This window comes from Pelecanus crispus, chromosome 8 (genome assembly GCF_030463565.1).
Source record: "Pelecanus crispus isolate bPelCri1 chromosome 8, bPelCri1.pri, whole genome shotgun sequence".
Classification (NCBI taxonomy): Eukaryota; Metazoa; Chordata; class Aves; order Pelecaniformes; family Pelecanidae; genus Pelecanus; species Pelecanus crispus.
In genome coordinates, this window is record NC_134650.1 from 8,346,399 (window position 1) to 8,366,458 (window position 20,060).

The following is a 20,060-nucleotide window of genomic DNA, read 5'->3' on the forward strand; positions in this document are numbered from 1 at the left end:
GTTTATCAGTGCGTCTTGAACATATCAGTTGTGTGACACCGGGAATGCCTCCTGGCTCTGTACTCAGCTCTCAACAGTAGTGGTGGGTTTTGCAGCTTCAGTGTATCACATTTACTTTGCCATCCCCTCTTTCCCATAGGAACAACCCCAGGATTGAGCTCATATGTGAGGTCTGAGGTCTGCCAGGCTCAGAGCTGGGGGGAGAGCTGGGGCCCATCACCCTGCCTGAGGTTTGTCACAGCGTCCTTGAAATGTGCTTGTGCAAAATGACTGGGATTTAACAAATTGGCAATCTCCATGGGGAAAAAAAAATGTTCTGTTGAAGCATTTCCAACCAGTTCTGTGGTCACCGTATTTTTCTTTCAAGAACTGATGTATTGGCAGAGATGCACACCCCATGCATGGTCCTCTGGGGTGGCCTGTCTCTCCCACATCTCTCCCTCCTCTCCAACTCATTTCCATCATTACTTCCCGCTGCGGTCCATTACCATTGCTCCAGTGGTTAGTTACTCCGACAGTCAGCATTTCCAGGAATGTGCAAGCAGGCAGCCTTTCCTACACGGTCCCTGATGCTGGTGGCAGGGACTGGCCCTATCCCAGCCCGGGGAGGGACGGGGTCCCACAGGGAGTGGGGTAGCGTGGGGAGGGCTTGCCCACCCCGGCAGCCACTGTGCCGGGAACTGGCAGACCACCACCAACCGATCGGGTGTTGTCCTAATTCGGTTATTTGCCTTCAGGGTGCTGGAGGACGATGTATTCAGCCAGGACACGCACATGAGTTCATGATGGAGATTCATCAGGCTTATTGCATACCCCGTTAGACACAGTTATGAGAGCAAGTGGCTCTGACACAGCTCTCTAGCAAGATTTGCAGTCGCACTGCTCTTTCTCGGTCTGTCTTTATTTCTGGGAGGGAATAAGGAGCTGGACATGATGGTGGCTGGAGAAACAGCCCATGTAAATCCATAGGATAGTCCATGTTGCTGCAATCCCTGCATGAGGAGCAGGGAAATACAATTTCTCAGCTGAAAGCACCTCTTCTCTGGTGCTGGACACATTTACTGTGAGTTTGTGAGGTCCTGCTTTGTCAGCAGCGGGTAAAACACCCTCCAGAGGAAGGAAGGGCAGATCTCTCTGGCTCTGCATCAGCGGGAGCGAGCAGTGCTGGGCTCTGCCAGGAGCTGGCAGGGACCCAGGGTGGCTCTCAAACCTTGATAAATCACAGCAGTTCTTCTCTCCTTGGACAGCCCAGCAGCAAAGCAAGACACTGCTCTCTGAACTCTGGTTCACCGGGTTCCTCCCTTGCTCACTCTCCCTGGCAAATCCACAGGTCAGCGCCAGGCTGAAACCTGGGACTCCCAGAACTGACCTTTTTTCTTTTTCAAGTTTCCAACAAATTAAGCAAGCAAGCACCAGACCTGCAGCTGGGCATGCTGGGGCACAGCAGACCATGAATGCCTCTCCTTTGCCGCTGCCTTAGTAATAAGTAAAAAAACCCTGATACCACCCTTCTGACCCTGGTCAGCTGTGACAGTGACTACACAGCTCAGGACTTTTTTCAGGGACTTTTGTGGCTTTTATTTCCCCTCTGCTGCTTCTCTGTGGTACAGACAGGGCTCAGCCCCAGGTCTCCCTGGGAGGATGAATTTTCCTGACTCCTCTGAAGCTTTTAGGTGTGTTTCCCAGGAGGGAGAGTCTGGGGGAACCCCATGGCAAGTGCTTTGTCTTACAGTGCTAGGTACTACAAGATGATGTTTATTAGCACACTCGAAGAAGCTGCCAGTTATCTCTCATGCTGCTGTATCCCCTGGGAATAAGGCAGAAACCTCAGTACAGCGCCTTGCTCAGTAGGCTTGAGTCTTAACTAGGGTTCCTTTGGGCTGCTGAATCACAAATTAACCATGGGGCTGCTCAATTGCAAATCCTCAGCAACAGCGAAGTGATACGACAACCATAGCCTGGGATATCTCTGGTGTCTCGTGTCAGCCCTGCAGACTCACCTTCTAAGCAACACAGGTATGGAACACACAAAGTTTTGCTTCCCAGCCTTCCTCCAGAGGGAACATCATCCCTCCTCCCTTCCTACCCCCACCCCAGCCCAACGCTGGTGCCTCCGTGTCCTCCCCCCTGCAGAAGGAGCCTGAGGAGTGCAGGCAGATTGCCAGCACTGAGAGCTTGTCACAGCGAGTTTTCCTGATGGTCCCAGGTTAATCACCGCCTCTCACACACGCAGCCATTTAAGGTTGTTCTTCGCTGCCCCACGAGATCCCTGACCAGCTGGGCTGCCTCACAGGGCAGGAGGAGAGGAACGAGGAGGAGGGGGGTGGGAGGGATGGACTGCAGACGGCAGGGGAAGGAGAAGGAAGGATGTTTGGGACCTTCAGGGCAAGGGCAGCATTCCGCAGGCTGAGCTTCAGCTCTCTAAGTGCAAATGTCTGGTCCAAGCGAGTCACTGCAGCATCTTCTGTAGTCAAAGAAGAGACCTCCAGAGGAGCGTCTGCCTGTTAGAAACGTCTGTCAGGATGGGGCCTTCTGGAGAGGCGACTGCCTCTTCACTGACCTCTGGATTCCATATATTAAAGAATAATGGAATTTTGGTTGAACTACAAGGTTCAGCTGATGGGAGGGGAGCTGTACAATTCCTTACACAATATCTTTGTGTGTCTCAGAGGCCAGAAGTGTTAGCAGCCTCTGAAGCAATCAGTGATATTGATAGAAAGAACCCTGGGGACACTAGGCAGGAGAAAGGAAATGGGAGGGTATCCAAACCTTCAGCTTTATGCTATGAGTTCATCTTTAAAAGATAAAAAACTGGGAAAATGCATCAAGTGGCTGAGCAACTCCATCACTGACTGGAGCCACACAGCAGCCCGGAGCTGTGAAGTTCCTTGAAGATGCGGAGGGCAATGTCTTTGAGACACAGCAGAAGTGCTGACCTGACCCAGCACAACTCATCCCACAGGCCTGAGCACCGAGTTCTCAGTGGCACAGAGCTCTTGGCTCTCCCGGTGCGTCACCACAGGTCAGCACCGCAACACTAGCAAGCACCTGCTTTTCCAATCTCATCCTCTTGTCCCATCCCAAACCACATCTGCCTTGCTTTTCTGCTTCTCAAATGCTGTTTTTTCCGCCTTTCTTTTTAGAGGCAGAAAATAAAGGACAAAGGACCTGGTTTCCTTCTGGCTCTTGAACACAAGAGCCCTTGGAGAGGACCTATTTTAAGAAAGGAGAACCTTCCCCCTGCTGGAAAAGCAGCTCAGCAAGGACAGGCTCAGTGCCGTGCCCTCCAGTCGGGTACTTGAGACACTTGCTAGCAGCCACTTCAGCCGCCAAATGCTTATCCGGCAGTGGCAGAAATCAACGTCTGCAAGACGTGCTCCAGCAAGATTCATGGGGAAGATGAGGAGATTCGTGTCCTGGGGAGAAGCCCCCGCTGCACGCCCTCTGCCCCTGCTCCCTGCTTGGGTGGCAGCAATGCCACCTTCTCCCCAGGGTGGGCACCCCATGGGCGATGGGCAAGGGCACCTGCTGGGTGGCTTGGATCCCCTCCAAGGCTGAACATCTCACACCTTCAATCCATGGGGCTGAAGAAGCAGGAGGTTCCCATGAGAAGGGCTGCCCTGGCTCCCCTCACTGATGGCAGTAATTTTTTTTTTTCGGTATGAAAAATCCTGAAGCTGATTTTATGTCAGATGCAGAAGGCAGGGCAGGATCCCACAATGGCCTTTTGGCATATCTCGCTCTGTGCTTAGCCCCAGGCTTGTGCTCCGGGCTCATGTCTCACCTTGGAAAGCCCCAGTGTGTCCGCTCCAGCCCTGCCTGGCAGGTCATTCCCTGTGTTTTTGATTCTCTGCTTGGGAAGGTGCTTCTTGACATCTGTTCTGAATTTGATTCTCCTCTATTTACATTTTATAGCCCTTGCTCCTCTCCCCTTGGTGGGGCTGAGTGCAGTAACTCAAGATGATATTATCCATATCGCTTAAGTTTTTATGCTCTTCACTTAAATTTTCTCATAACGAGCTTTATTTTTCCCTTTCTTCTGGCTATCTTCAGCACTAGATATTTTAGTGCTGGGTTAAGCATCTTTATCCTTCTTTCCCCTTTCCATAAGGTTATGTTTTAATGGCGTATGCAGAGTTTATCACACTTAACAAATAACCTGTTAAAGGAGAGCTTGAGCACATAAGTGTTCTTGATCCATTGCAGATCCACCCTGAAAAAGACCCAGACCCAAGCGATGTTCCTCTTATCCCAGAGTGCATCCAGCAAGCTGACAGAAGAGCAGACCTCTCCTCCAGGTTCAGCTCAGTGATGCACAAACTACTCATGTTCACAGGAAAGCTGCAAACCTCCCTTGAAATCAACAGTGTTGCTCTCATATGCATTGGAGAATCTGTTTTAAGTTCCTCCTTGCTAAAACCATGCGAGCCCATGGTGAGCACATTTTGAAAGCTGGTACCTGTTCCAAGCACTAACGGCTGCTACGGGAAGCAGTCAGAAAAGTGAGGCTGAAGGCTAAGATGTTCAAAGTTGCCTTAATTATTAGAGCGTGAGCTTCCAAATCCCTCGAGAAGAGCAGAAAATGTTGGCCTCAAAATTCACGGTGTGCTCAGAGAAGCGAGAGCCAGGGAGTATTGGGGACATCTTGACTGCAGTCTGCCTGGCTGGCTCCGCCGGACTTGGAATCAGTCCGATTCATTGCAGCAGCTCGGAATTCAGAGCAGAGGGAGCAGACAAGGCTCATTGCCTATTCCAGCCAGAAAGACTGCAACAATGGTTGTGGTTTTCATTTTTTTTAAAATAAGGTTACTTGAGTAGATGGCCAGGAATAGTCCTTCTGTCTCCTCATCCCCAAACTGAGTCCCACTGATAATTAAGCACAAACTGTCAGGCCTGCTTTGGGAAAACAGTGCTAGAACTAAAGCAGCCTGATGTGGTTTTGTGCCAAGGCTTTGCCTGGAGAACTGGGGTCCTCACCAACCACCAAAGCCCGGAGGGGAGAGCAGGGACTGAAGTGCAGCAAGGGCTTTTTCTCCTCAACCACTGATGGTCCTGCCAGTTGGGCAGGCTTGCCCAGAGGTGGGCAAGGGATTCAGGTTACTCCTGGGGAAAAGCATGTTCCCATGCAAAGTAAATCTCTGGATATGCTGGTGCAACTGTTTGCAATGTGGAATGCATGAGGCTCACATCCCTCCTTGCTTCACGCTCTGTTCCAGTGTTTATCCTCCCAGCAAGCCATCACCGCCTCGTCCTCCAGGACTGTGCTTCAACTTAGACATCAGCAATTTCCCCTGCCACAGGCGATCAGTGAAATTACCCACCTGATTTAAGGCCAGGGGAGTTAAGAGAGTGTTACACTCCAGCAAATTCTTCCAACAGTTTGGTTGCTTTTGCACCTCTCCAGGCTGCAGATGGACCCGGCCGCTCCTTCCACTTTGCACCACGCTGGAGGAGCCACCACTGGCTATGGCACTGCTTTCCAAGCAAGACCCTGAGCATCCTTCACCAGCATCCAGCTTCAGCTGCCTTCTTCTGCCCCATGCTGCTGGGCTCTGTTTGTCCAAAGTAAATGCAGGCAGATTTCCGTGTTGACCACAGGGATTTTGCTTGCTCAGATGGATCCACTGGGAATATCAGCATTTTTATTTTATTTATTTTTCTGCTAAAAGCTGTGCATAGGTCTGTCCTATGCAGATAAATCCCCAGGTCAGTCATGCCACAGATAACTGCCTACCTTGCTTCCCAGCCAGGAGACAAAGATTCATGGATGTTGGTGTTGTCTCTCCACCCTGGGAGGGATGGGGAGGGGGTTGGATGCCCCCCTGCAGTGCCAGGGCTTGCAATTTATTTTTAAAAGCCTGTAATCATCACTTCTGTGAGATATTCAAGCATTTGCATTGTTTCACAGCTTCTCCAGTGCTGGCTGGAAGCAGCCCCAGGTTGCAGGGGAGCCCAGCAGGATCACTGAGGGGGCCGTACCGGCAGGCACTCCCCGCTGAGCAGCAGAGGAGGGCTGTGCTCCTGCCAACAGGTGAGTGGGTTCCTGGGCATTGCCTTTTATCGGGAAAGAAAAAGGGGGGAAAAAACCCCAACAAATCAATTTTGTTCACATGAGATTTGAGCTGAAAGGATAAAGAAATGCCATGGAAAAAAAAGTCCTGTTGTGACACAGCCATGGCTGAGATTCATTAATTTTTAAACATTTTTTTCTTTTCTCCTCCTGGTTAAAAACAAGATTCACAGAAAAGCGAAAGCATCACCCAGCATTAAAACATCTATCCAAAAACCCACCCAAAGGATAAGTGGAAGAGTGGACTTCCCCTACAGCTGCAGCCATCTGACACAGGGCACAGTGCAGACACGGAGACCTGGACCGGAGTTTCCCACTCCATCCCTTGTAGTGGCAACATGTACCTGCAGCATCTGTGAACCCGAGGAAAAAAACCTAACAGGCTCTTGCATGGTATTTTGGTCCCCATTTCCCCCTTGCTATTAGAGGCAGCTATGCCATCCCTCTGGCAGTTTTTTCTCCCTCTAACCCATGCCATGAGGCTGGCACAGCAGCTAGGGGCACAGAAAGCCAGGTCTTGTCTCACTCATGCCCCCTCATCAGGAAAGGGGATCCCATAACTGTGCTGCTCTCTTGCAGGGATGCAAAGGACCCACTGCTTTCCATTACCCACCCTTGCAGGAGTCCCAAGGTCAGAATCTGGCCCTTCACGTGAGTCAGTCCTGGCCCTGAGGAGCTGCAGCCAGAGGAGACCAGAAGGCAGGAGAGCACTGATTCCCTATGTCTTTGCCATCTCGTTTCCATGCTGTCATGCCATCTGTGGGCTTTATCCCAGGAGCTCCTGTCCCATCTACTCCCGTTAGCATTTTGCAGTGCTCTCTTGCCCTCTCCCAGCATCTGCTGATCAAGCCCCTCCGGTCACCCCTGCTCCTCATCCTTCATCCAAGGCTTCACCGTGCCACTACCCACTTTTGCTGCACTCTGCCCTGCAGCATCTCAACACATGAGCTGCAAACCAGGCAACCCAGCTCACTAGCAAAGAGGGCTTCCAAACAGGGATTGAACTGCTATAAATTTATCTTATATTTGTTTTGAAAAGATGCCTTGGAAAGGTGCACCATTTCCCTTTACAGTTAGAGGCTTAATAGCCACAGGCTTTCTTCTTTCTCAGAAACATAAACCCATATTTATTTTGCATGTACCCAATTAATCCCCGAGGCATGGCATCCAACAGGCCAAAATCAGAACTCTGTCTCCACCAAAACACTTCAGGAGAAAGAGGAGAGGGAGAAATACTGAACCTTTAGTAGAAGAAACACATCTATTCATTTGGGACCGAGGCAGCTCATGGGGTGTAAATGATTTTACTTGGTAACCTCAACGGGATTCATTCTGTCTTAAAGTGGGAAGGAAAGACCTGGAGCATCCATTTCCAGTGTGACCACCGAGGAGCAGCCAGACTTCAGTGCCTACGAGGCTCTTCAGAAGGTTTGATCATTCATGGTGTTCTGATCTACCTGCAGCACCAGCCATATTCTGTTCCCAGTTAAAACTTGTGCAACTCTGCTGAAGTCAATTTATGAGGCAAACATTTAATTTAGCAAGCAGGCTCACAATCCTAAATTTAAACATATGTCAAGCCAGCTAGTAGCTTTGTTTTAATTAACTCTCAAACTTTGTGCCTGTCATTTCTTTATATAAATGAGGATGTTCTGCCAAGGGCAGACTGTAATCCTATGTGCATACCTACAAAACCGCCTGCTATTTCACAACCGCTTTTCAAAGAGCTCTTGCAGAGGCAAGGGGATGTGGATGTTATTATAAGGGTCCATATGGCAGTACGATGGCACTGCAGTATTAAATCAGAGGTATTGTAGCTTTCCAGCCTAGATTCTCACAGTACCAGATAACGTATATATAGCTTTATTGTTTCACAATTTTAGCAGCTATGCATTATTCAACAGCGGCCAAAGTCTCTGCGCTGCCGGAGGTGATTCAGTGACGATAAAGGGAATATGTTTTGCTCTAAAGGCAGGAGCAAAGGGATTTCACAGGTCGGTATCTTCTCCACCCATGGAGGAACAACGGTAGCATTAACATTTCTAGTAAAGAAATGGGCTGGCGACAAATTCTCATCGATAATTAAAATGAAAGTACAAGCTGCCTTAGCATGTAGTTAGACTTAGGAACTGTAACCTGCTCTCTAAATTAAATGCTTTCATTGATAATTTGGCTGTCGCAGCAGGCACTGAAATCTGCTGGAAGATGCCATCTAGTGGGTTATGGAAGTTTATTTAAGTTTAAATCCACTTGCTGGTGTGGGGCGAGGGTGACAAGAACTGCAAATGCTGGGGTGTGTAATGGTTTTTGTAGACTCTCTGTTGTTGTTCTAGGAAATAAAAATTTCCCTGCGGGGGGTTTGCATTGGAAGAGACCTAATATTTATTTTGCCAGTCGCCCCAGCGGGGCACTGGATTGTCACAGCTTTGCTATTGACATTAGCCGAGCCGCACGGCTGTTCCGCTGGCAGGGCATCTTCCTAATCACGAGGGCTGTTTGCTCTTCGTTTAAGAAGTGAATCCACTCCTCATTTTTGGAAAAGGTGTAGCGCTGTTGTTTTCTTCTTAAAAAAGCCCACCATCCCATGTCTATAAATTACCTAGTTTACGGTACAGTAGAAGCTGCTTAACTGGTACCCGACTGAACAGCGTTCCTTTTAATGGGAGCCATCGCTGGGGAATTGATCTGGAGCAATCCCGCTCGGTGAGGCTGGCCGATGGCCGAGGGCACCTCCATCCATGGAGCACTGTGGACGGCAGCCGTGTCCCCCCGCTGCCATGTGTCCGTGGGGCGAGCTGCAGTCCCTTGGGGAGCACCCGCACCCCTCTGGGGAGCACCCGCAGTCCCTTGGGGAGCACCCACACCCCTCTGGGGAGCACCCGCACCCCTTCGGGGAGCATCCGCACCCCTCTGGGCAGCACCCGCACCCCTTCGGGGAGCACCCGCACCCCTCTGGGCAGCACCCGCAGTCCCTTGGGGAGCACCCGCACCCCTCTGGGGAGCACCCGCAGTCCCTTGGGGAGCACCCACACCCCTCTGGGGAGCACCCGCACCCCTCTGGGCAGCACCCGCACCCCTCTGGGGAGCACCCGCACCCCTCTGGGGAGCACCCGCAGTCCCTTGGGGAGCACCCACACCCCTCTGGGCAGCACCCGCACCCCTTTGGGGAGCACCCGCACCCCTTCAGGCTGCTCTGCCCGCCCCGCAGAGCCCAGCCCGGGCCCTGGGCCCCGCTTAAACCCCGGGGCCGATTCCTTCCCACCGCTTCCCCCCCGCCGGTCTCGCCGGTGCCGGCCCCATCCCACCGTGCTCCATGCCTTGCAAACCGCTTCTATTTTTTAGGGAGAGCACAAACCAGCGCTGAGCCCCGGCTCACCCCGCAGCGCCCGGCCAGCTTCTGCCGCAGGGGCCGTCGCTTCGCGGCCGCGGGTGTTGCCGCCGGGCCGCTAATTGCGGAGCCGCTCCGGAGCAATTAACCGCCCTCATTTGCCCCAGCCGACGGCCGGTTCCGAGCCCGCTCCCGCGGCGCCCACCCAGGCACCCGCCGGTGCCACGGCCTCCTCCGGGAGTCGTTGTTGGAGGGTCGTTACAGGGACACCGTCAAGGGGGAGTCATTAGCGGGGCGGGAACGGGCGCGGGCTCGGCGGGGCGGGGCGGGGCCGCCGCCGGCGGTGGGCGGGGCCTCAGAGGCCACGCCCCCCCCCCGCGCGCCGAGCAGAGCGGAAGTGCCGGAGTTGCCGCCCGCCGCTGCCGCCGCGCGCGCGGGGGAAAGTTGGGCTCCCTCAGGGCGGCGGCGGGGGCGGCCGGGCCGCGCTGCGCTCCCTCCCTGCTTCCTCCTCCTCTTCCTCCCCGGCAGCGGCTCCGATGCGGCGGAAGCAGAAGCGGCTGCTGCAGGCGGTGGGGCTGGCGCTGACCGCCCTCGTCTTCTTGCCCAACGTGGGGCTCTGGTCCCTCTACCGCGAGCGGCAGCTGGAGGGCGGCGGGGCGGCCGGCGGGGAGGGGGCCGCCGCCGCGGGGCCGCCGGGGGCAGCGGCCGGCGAAGCGCCGGTGAGTGGCGGCGGGGGGAGCGCGGGGGTGGCGGGGGGGCTGAGCGGCCCCCCGTGTGCGTGGCGGGGGAGGCGGGAGGGGCTGGGTGAGGGGCGGGGGGGGCTCCCGTGGGAGCGGGAGCGGGAGCGGGAGCAGCCGCCTTCGCCTGAGCTGGGGGCAGAAGCGTTTGCGTAGGGGCGGCGTGCGTCCTTCTCCCCTGGCGCAGGAGGGGACCTCGGGGGGGCGGGGGCCAGAAGCAGCAGCCGCCCCGTTATGGAGGAGGGGGCGAGGGAGAGAAGTGCGGGGGGGGGGGGGGGCTCCTGTGCCCCTGAGGAAGGAGCTGCTTCTCTGTAGCATATGTCCGGGTTGGAGGGGGAACGCGAGTACTTTCTCGCCAGTTCGCGGATGCGGGGACTGGAGGGTCTGCTTGCCTTTTTTTGGCTGGGCTTGATAAGGGGATAAAGCGAAGTCTTTGCTCCTTGCTCCAAGGAGTGAGGAAGGGGAGCTTGTCCCATCCTTGTAAAGAAAAGGACAATAATTCTGTCTCTCGAGGGTGCACCTTCTGTGCTATTTCTCTTCGCCTGCCTTGGAAAGGTACAGGGAACGAGCATCACCCGTTAGCTCTGGGTCCCCGCAGAGCTTAAGGCAAGGGCTAGCAGAAACTACCGGGTGGAGCTTGAAGATTATGTCTGTGTACTGATCCTCCTTTGGGAAAAGAGGAGTGGATAACTCTTCCTGAGAGAGGCAGAGGATGCTTGCTGGATACGTGGCCTGCCGATATTGCAGCACATGACTGCATTCCTTTCTTGTCCCACTGGTGTAGTAGTAAATTTAACAGACAAATCCTTCTGCTTAGTGTGCGAGACAGGAAGGCTAGATCACCCAAATTAGACGTTTGGAAGCTCAGTTTAGCTGCGTTTAGTTTTGGCTGTGTAATTGCTTTATCCCCTTCTGGGTTTGGCTTTGTACCATTAAGAATGATTGGGACTTGAAAGCTTGAAATGTCAGTGTGTAGCTATCAGTTCAGCTCCCACTCTGCAAGGCTCTGCTTGTTGAAAACCACTTAAAACTCTTAGTTGTCTAAATCTTTCCCTCCTTGGAGATTTGCTGATATGACTGCACCGTAAAGGTAGAGAAACCTACTGTGGCAATTTCTGCTCTGAGGGAGAGAAGGCTCTCAAAAAGAGGTGTCGTCAAACAGAGGCTGAGCTCTTCCTTCCCAGAAGGAATGTTTTTTTCAGATTCAAGCATTTAGTGCAGGTCTAAGGATAAGCACGGTCATATCCTTGTAGTGTCCTGTGCTGGTAGGGAAAGGGGTCAGCTGTTACCTGCCATAACACATACATTTGTAGCAGACCCTCAAACCTGCACAGAAATCCCTTTAATGTACATGGTGATCATTACGTGCCTGGAGTTCCTGATGTCACTGCCTTATGCTTGTATTTCTGTTGGATGCAGGGAATCTGTTTTGCCTGACTGATAAAAATCAAGCCCTGTAGTCCACTGCTCCATAGCTTCACGTGGTATGGTGTTATAGCAAAATGAAGACCATTGTAAAAATCACATGTCTTCCAGAGGTTATGAGGAGAAAGCTGGTAATTATTCTTAGGAGGCTTCAAAGTTCCTTGTTGGAGGTAGCAGTTAATTCTGGTTAAATCTATAAGGGAAGAAAAAAAACAGTGACAGGCTGACTTTTTATTTTTGGTCTTCCAAAACTGTCCTCCTACTGTGGGCTTTGGGTAGCTGTAAGCCAGGCAGTTCCTATGGTGCAGTACATGACTGTTGATTTCTGTGTATGTTCAGTGTTCTCGGTATTTAGATATCCTGTATTGCCTGCGTTGTACAGAATGTTGACTCCATTTTTCTTTATGTCTGTGTAAGTATGGCAGCTGTCAGTAAATTGAGATCTGCTTTTGTTTTGATGGTGTGTTGAGCTGGGCAGGAAACGTCTGTGCAGCTTACAGGAGAATTTGCAATAAAACCTCTCTGCGCTTGTGTAAATCAGAGTTACTGGGTTTTAGGCTGAAGGCTTCATCTTCCAGTCTAATTAACGTGGAGTTATGGGCTGCAGTGGGTCTGTGAGTGAAGATATACTTGTATTGTATGCCCATTTTTTTTGAAGGATTGGCCCCTGAAACGAAAGCTCCTGTTACACTGAGCAAGGAAAAACATACCTAAAGGACAACTGGCTGTCTTGGTAAAAATAATTTTAGATGAAGCAGAATAAAGACAAACCAAATGTGTTTTGTTTTTTTGTTTTTAGTTTTTTTTTTTTTTTTTACTGTTGTCATAGAGTTATCTGCCAGCTGACTGCAGAGAGTTTTTTGGGCATCCTCAGATTCAATGGTTACAGCCTTTCTTCCTTGGTCCTGACAAGCATTCATGGTTTTTGTACTTACTAATCAACTTCCAGCTTGTAAATGAATATGCTGTTTGTCTGCTTGTTCATGAAGCTGTTCAGAAGAGCTGATTTCTCAGTACAAAAACTCTAGATGATAGGAGGCTATATCATAAAAAATTATATTCTTAGCTGTCAGAAAAGATTTTCTTATGTTTCTGGCTTTAATTTGCCTTTTTTTGCAGGCTAATCTTTGAATTGAGGACATTTTGGATGTGATACAGAATTGAGCTTTTCAATGAAATCTCTGTCCAGGCTCATTCTTTCTCTTTAAATGGTGTCTGCTTTTTCAGTCAGTAATTTTATCTTTTAGAGTAACAGCAAAAGGGGGAAAAAGGTTTTAAGAAACAGTTGAATTAAAGCTATAAAGCAATCCCTAGAACACAGAGTTGTGATGCTAAAATTTTGAAGTTTAAAACCTGCCAGGAGTTTGTTTTGTTGTCTATCTTATGCTGCATGTTACCTTCAAAATGGCAATATATCAGCGTAGGCGATTTTGCCTTATTTAATCTTTCTAGTGCCTGAAACAAACATGTCAGAAAATTAAGCAATCGGAAGCCATGTAAATATATTCTAGGAAAGATTATGCTAAATGGTCTCTGCAGAAGTGCCTAGGCAGCTAATTGCTTCTGTATTTACATGTTCAGGGGAAACATTATGGTGGCTGAAAATAACATATTCCTTTAATAAGGTAGATTAGGTCTGTATTCTTTGTATTCTTTCCTTATGCCTTTGGGTTTATTCTTCTGCAACTCTGTTGGGTGCTTCTTGCTCTGCAGAGTAGGGATGGCCTTAAGTCATCGAGGTCTTGGCCTCAAGGTCATGCTGCAGACCTCTTTAGAAAAGCTGATGCATTGAGTTACTCTATGCCATAGCTGCATGCTCAGAAGTGTCCTTTATCAGTGTGTATGTACAGTCACTCAGCAGATGACAGGAACTAGGAAGTCCTTTTTTCATGGCATTTAACAGGTTTGGCTAGTGTCATGGCTTTAAATGGGGATGATGGTATCGAGGTACTAAAGTGTTTCTGCTGACAGCAAAAGTATGAGCTTAGTAACTTCTCCATCAATATACTTTTTTTGCTCACCAGTATGTGGTTTATCAGTATGCTCATGTAATGCAGATTGACTTTACTGTCTTTTAATCTTTTCCTTTCTTCTTAACAAGTAGTCCATAGGTAAAAACATATGATCTGTAGGTGTAGGGGTAGGAAAAAGAAGAGAAATGCAGCTATTTGTTTTGTCTCGTGAATCTCCACTGTCTGCCTCGGAGGCTGTTGGACATCCCCAGCTGAAATGTTCAACTGATACATAGTCCTGCAGTATGTAAAACACAGATGAGTTAGTTTGTGGACAAGTGGTTTGTGCTTGGCTAATACAAGTAGTTACGTGACTTCTAATGCTCTGCAGAGATATTACTCCGTAGCTGTCTGGTCAGGCTGGAGATCCACGCTCTGCGTGATACCTGCTGCTATGGGAATGTGGCATTTGAACTCGGAGATACTAAGCTTCAACATCTCTTCCTTTGAATTGCTGGCTAAAAGAATTGTAGCAAATTAGCTGCCTTTCATTGCATGCGTTTTTATCTGATATGATGCATGCTTTATGGGTTCACCCTGTAGCTTGTTGTAGTAGTAATTTGTGCTCTATAAATTCAGTCACGAGCATGATGGAAGTATATAAATCACATAGGTGATTGTGTGGTGCCCTCTGCTGCCAGCTGGCTGAAGTGGGATGTACCTGCCTGCTGGTAGGTTGTGAGTGAGAAACCAGCTGCAAACTTGTGATTGAAAAGCAAGAATGGTCCTCTTGGAGAGTTTGGGGTCTTTAAGCTTAATTGCACTAAAGGCAAAGCTTAAGTTCCCAGCCAGTACTGCTGAAAATGTAGCCCTAATAATGAGCTGAGTGGGGAGCGATGCTGTGCTGCCTTCCAGACTGCTGCTGCTGCTCGTGTCCTCCTCAGCAGAGGAAGATGATCGGCTTTGCCATTCTGACCTGGGGGCAGCTATGAAGCTGTCAAGGATTGTCAGCTTCGTGTTGTGGCTGGCGAAAGCTAATAAGGAATCGGGTGGTTTAGCAGACTCTGTGCTGCCAAGGCTGGGGAGGGAGGAGAAGGGCTTGGGAAAAGTGAGAGGAAAACCTTTCTGCTCTCTGCCAGTCAGAGGTAAATAGAAAAACTGACTTACCGTACTTCCTAGGCAGATTCCTTTGGCAGCTAGACTGGTTGTGCCCTAGACCTTGCTACTGCTGTTGAGCTCTGGGGTTTGGCTCCTCACAGACCTCTTGGAGACTGCCGCATTGGCAGTTGTATTTGCTAGTCACTCATCAGCTGATACAAAAGCAAACTTTGAAAAGCTTGTTTTGGAAAGCATAGTGTAAAACAATTGGCATCTAAGGACTGAAAAGCAAGTGCTAGAGCTGAATGAGCATGTTTTAATGTAACAGTGTCTGATTTCCAGTATGGGCTACTCTACAGTTGATCAGTGCATTTGTGAAGCAAGCAGGTTTTCCTGGACTAGATAAGTGTGGACCGCACTTCTGATTAGCAACGTGAGCTGAAGTGAACATGAAGTGTCTAAACCATCTCACAGCTGAGAAGTGCAAAGTAAAATTTGGAAGAGATGTTTATTAGGAAACTGGAGCTTTCAGTGGTCTTCACTCAGGGTCTCATTATTCCTTCTGGTGATCTTCACTGTAATGGCAACACAGAGCTGAATGAACAAATGGGCTGTGTTCTAGGTCTCCAATGCTGTGTGAAAATAAAAGGTTTATTATACTTGCTGTTCTTTAGGGGAGGTTATCTCTATCATGGAGCAGGTGCTCCTGTTACTGGACTAGTCATTCTGTGTTTCGTCATGCAAACATGCTCCGTAATGCAGTTTTTAATAGCTGCAATGGTTACCTTTCTTCATGGAAGGAAGATTTCAGCAGCAAAACTGTTTGGCTCCTGGCATCTGGACTACTTTTTAGGTTACCAGTGCAAACTGTAATCATACAGGGATCTCCAAAGCTGTGTGTTTTTTTCCTGTATGAGTATGGATCAAATCATGAGAGACAGCAGGATTTAAGAGCAACTATAGTTATAAATTTCCTGGCAGATAATTGCCATGCATTTGATTAAGTGGACTGATAAACTAATGCAAAGTTTCTTACCGCCAGTGAGGAGTGTTGGTGAAATTGGGCAGAACAATGCTATCGACCAGACTTTCAGTTATATAGAATCCTTTCCTGCTCCCTGTTTAAATACAGTTACAGGCGTCACTATAAAAAGATGAAGACCTGCAGTTAACCTTCCTGTCACTCTAGTATTTGCTTCCCTGTGGAGCCAACTGTAACCTTCGTTCCATTGGGTAGGAACAGATCCTGTCTAACTTAAACTTTGAGGAAATTGTTATCCAGGTGTAAAAGTGATCTGCACGCTGTTTCTTTGCATCCATTTCCTGTACCAGGCGACACAGGCAGGTAGCCTTCAGCTTCCTTCTGGAAAGTAAAGAGCTGATGGGGTGCATTAGGAGTCTGTAGGTGGTATTCTACTGTGTGCTTGAAATATCACTAGAAAAAAAATTGTGCTACAGAAATTCATTTTGATCCGCTATGGAGGCAGGCGTTTCAACCTGCTAGCTTGGTATCATGTTGACTTTAGCAGAGCTGTCGTTGGTAGGCTGTTACGGAGTGAACCTTAACTGGAGTGCACTGTGCTGAGTTTCATGGCACTTCAGGATGGTGTAAATGCTTATGTAAACAAAACTACTGTGATATCAGAGGACTCTCTCTCTAGTGTCCATCACGCTTGATGTTTTCCATCCTGTTCACTCCGTAGAGTAACCTCTAAGTTACGCTGCTTTGAATTGTTTGATAGTAGCATGAATAATGCATGATACTGTGTAGACACAGGGAGAGAGGTAGCTTCAGTGCCTTTGTGCATATGAAATCTTTTAGTAGTAACAGGTACTCTCAGGTTAAGTGACCTGAGTATATGCATAGATTTTCTTCTGGATCACCTTTACTAGAGAACTGGAAAGGAATTTTTCCATAGCTGAATGGATTAAAAACTGGCTATTCTGATGGGATATACTGCGATGGCAACCAGCCATTAATGATTATTTAAATAATCATTCATTTAAAATAATATTTAAATGTTACTTAAATCAGGCTGAAGTAGATTGGGTTAAAGCTGAATAGTTACTTTTTGTTAACTTTCTATCTATCTGTTCCTATTCTGTAATCAAATTGGGAACAGCCTTTCTGCCCTACATCTGCACTTTGTCTTAACCTGAGCTAATGTCCCTGGACAGAATGATTTTGGTCAGTCCTAGTGCAGTTTGGCCACCCATGTGTTCTTTCTAGATACAGCTTGGCCTGGGATTCCTCTGCTTCTAGAGAGAAGGATAAAAGACACTCTGACTTGAGTTTAGGTCCCAGACTGTTTGTAAAACCGATAGCTGTTGGTGGGGTTTTTTAGCAGTTAACAGAAAGTGCAAATATCCGATTTCAGAGACTCCTGCACAAATCCTGATGCTGGAGTCACTTTCAGGAGTATAACAGCATGATGCTTCATTTCCAAATCCAGGGATAATAGCCCCCCCCTTTCTAATTTTAAATTTTTATGTTCTACTTTTGGACTGCCCTTTGTCTTGTTTGTAGTGAATAAATTTTCAAATTCTCCGTTATCTCTTTAAGAGTCTACTTGTGGTTTTACCTTCAGATCTGGCATGCTGCTTATCACTTCTTACAACCCGGTGTTACCGGTCCCGCTTTATTCAACATGAAGTGCAACCTCTCAGTGGTAATGGTATCTTTTCTATCAGCGTAACCAACACTTGTGGTGATATTTCTTGCATTTTGTGTTACCCTGGCTAGATGATGGATAGGTAACAAGGATGGGAGTGTTTATCTACACAGCTTTGTTAAGAATACAAGTAGTACTGGATATCAAATTATGTCTGACTTGTCAGACTATGCCTCTTTTATTAGATTTAAAGGGTCTGGCAAACGATTGGAGAAAGCTACAGATAAGTAAATCAATATGTACCACAATAAGTTGCAGGCAGTCCCTCCTTTTCAAGTGCCTGGGTAGAAAAGTAACTTCTACTGTGTCTGAGATCTGCTGGCAGCTCTACAATCAAGGTCCTGTGCACCCCCTAAAATAAAAGAGATATGTCGCTTGATGTGTCTCCTTATTGTTCATAAACTTGATGAAGCTTTAAATTGCGGCTTCAAAGAAGGGAGGTCTACCATTTCTTGGTTCTTAAGCTTGCTTTTCTGTCTAAATAATTAGCTCTTCTCTCTGCCCTTTTGCAGTTCCTCCATTTTCTCTAATCTGAGCTCCAGGGTTAAAAGAGAGCTCTCTAGAGCATATATCTATAATTAAGGCTTTTTAACTACAGTTACAGTGGAGTATAAGCAATGTTCCAGTGTTGCTGATACCCAGGGAAGAAACTTACTTCAGTAGAAAAGCTGCTGCTGATGTTACAACTGAACTCTCTGCTATCCCAGTCACGGAGTTTCCTCTCTTACAGCTTCATGCCTTCCCACTTTGATGTTATCTTTCTAAGGTTGATGACCATTAATGTCTTATCTTCTGTAGCTCACAAGAATAAAAATATAAAAATATTTTATTTATTCTGCCTGTCACTTTCTTGGAAACACAGACTGCCAGCTATTGCGAGTAGTGTCCCTCATGAGTATATTCAGAAAGTTTGAGGAAATGTCATCCAGCTTGTTTCTAAGGTCTGACTTCTTTGGGTCTTACTGCAACTCTGTCCAGGCATCTGAACTAAACCACAGCTTTCATTAACTTTACCGATGGTTGGTGGCATTCAGCAGACTTTCCTCTTTTGGAGGTCATGATATAAACACAGGAACATGTTGCCACCAGTGTGAGTCAAGGAAGAAATTACTCACTTAGTCTAGGTGCTCTCGGAGGTCTTACAACTATAGTGGGCAAGAGCACACTTAGAGGTAATTACTAAACAGTAGCTGACTGCTTAATATTTGCACCCTACAAAACTTGGTTTATATTACTGTATCCTTTGCTTTTCTGTATTAGTGAGTCAAACTGAAATGATAAGCAGTTTAAACATATTAAGGGTTTAAAATGGAAGCCCTATTTTAAGTGAGTTGGTGTAACTCCTGTGGGTATTATGATTTTTTCCTCAGCCAGAAATAGAAAGCAAAGGAAGGGGAGGAGAACGGAGTCAGCGATGGCTTGACTGTGTAGTGCTGCCCAACCTGGTGAAGTCATTCTTAAAGTTTATTCAGTGACTGTGTCTTCCAGTCTCAACTCCTTAGTAATTTCAACTGTAATACTTTTTTCTTCCCAATTAGCCCAACAAGTAGCAGAAAGCAACTTCTAAAAACTGTCTTTCAAAGTAGTGAATGCTGGCATTCCTCCATGTTAAGCTGAGCATTGCCTCTGCAGCAAGGTAACTAATTTCTCTTCAGAATGTCTCCCCTCAACACTAGTATGTATTTCTCGCATGTATGTCATGTGTAGCTGATGTCGCAGTGACCTGACATGTTTCCCTGATGTAGCTTTCAAATAGAGAACTTGGCCTCTTCTGTGTGGTTGTGGTTCACTTTACTGCTGAAGTCAAACTTTCAAAAGGTATTTCAGAGTATTTTTTTAAATGCACAGAAACTGGAGCTGTTTACTGAAATAATGGCCAACCAAGGGGTTAACAAATGTTGAAGGGTGTTTTTCCAGGTCCAAATATTTGAACTTGTGTCTTAACTTGGAGGTCTCTGTCTTCTTGCTGTAGAGCTGTTTGGTCATAAAAATAAAGGATTTACAGAATAACATTACATCAGTCTGTCTGCTGCAAGAACTTCCTGGATGAATGAACTCTACCTTCTTGTTTGACTACTCTTCCTTTCCAAAAATCTGATTAGAGTGACATTTTGTCTTTGTTAGTCAAACTCTCGTGATATTTTAGGGCTTTATCAAATCTTATCTGGAAACACTGTCAGCTGTCCCTCCTACATGCAGAGCTGCTTTGCTTCTGCCCTCTTGAACAACTGTTTTTACAAGATTAAGTTGTTATGAAAAGTTCTGCTCTGCTTGATCTCTAAAGCCTGAAATCCTTTGCTTGCAGTTACATGTGCAAGCTAAGGTGACTTTTCAAAGGAAAGTCATCCTCTTCTCCATCTTTGCTTATGGTTATTTGGAAGATGTAACTTCTAAAACCTCTAGTAGCCAGTCTTGTTTTTTCTCAGTGGAAGATTGTGTAGGCTTGTCTTTGCAAATTACCTTACTACTGTTCAAATTTGGGAAGTTACTTTTACCTAGTTCATGACACTAGCAACAAAACATTTTTTTCTCCATGATGGAAAAGAGGTAGATTTTTTTTTTCTTTCTTTCTTGAGCTTACCTAACATTTCTCAGCCTTCAGATGAAGTCCAAAGAAGAAATTTTCACAGGGACTAGTAAGCATGAGCTGTTGCTTAATAAATAAAACAGGTAATACAGAGTTTGAGTGTTCTTAATGTTTAGACCAAAGTTTTCAAAGATGTCTTAGAGTGTGATGTTCCTTTGAAAAAGAAGAGTCTTAGTGACTTTGATCTAGGG

The 20,060-nt window shown here is 47.6% G+C and overlaps 1 protein-coding gene across 4 annotated transcripts in view; it reads left to right on the forward strand.

The window, feature by feature from the left end:
- The first annotated feature begins 9,934 nt into the window (after window positions 1–9,934).
- Window positions 9,935–20,060, forward strand: part of GALNT10 (polypeptide N-acetylgalactosaminyltransferase 10) — an 86,747-nt gene continuing 76,621 nt past the window's right edge. Inside the window, exon 1 of one of the 4 annotated variants that reach the window (XM_075715106.1) lies at window positions 9,935–10,111. In XM_075715106.1, coding sequence (XP_075571221.1) covers window positions 9,935–10,111 — 177 coding nt within the window. The remainder of the gene's footprint in view (window positions 10,112–20,060) is intronic. The other 3 variants (XM_075715107.1, XM_075715108.1, XM_075715109.1) reach the window with 3 other exon arrangements.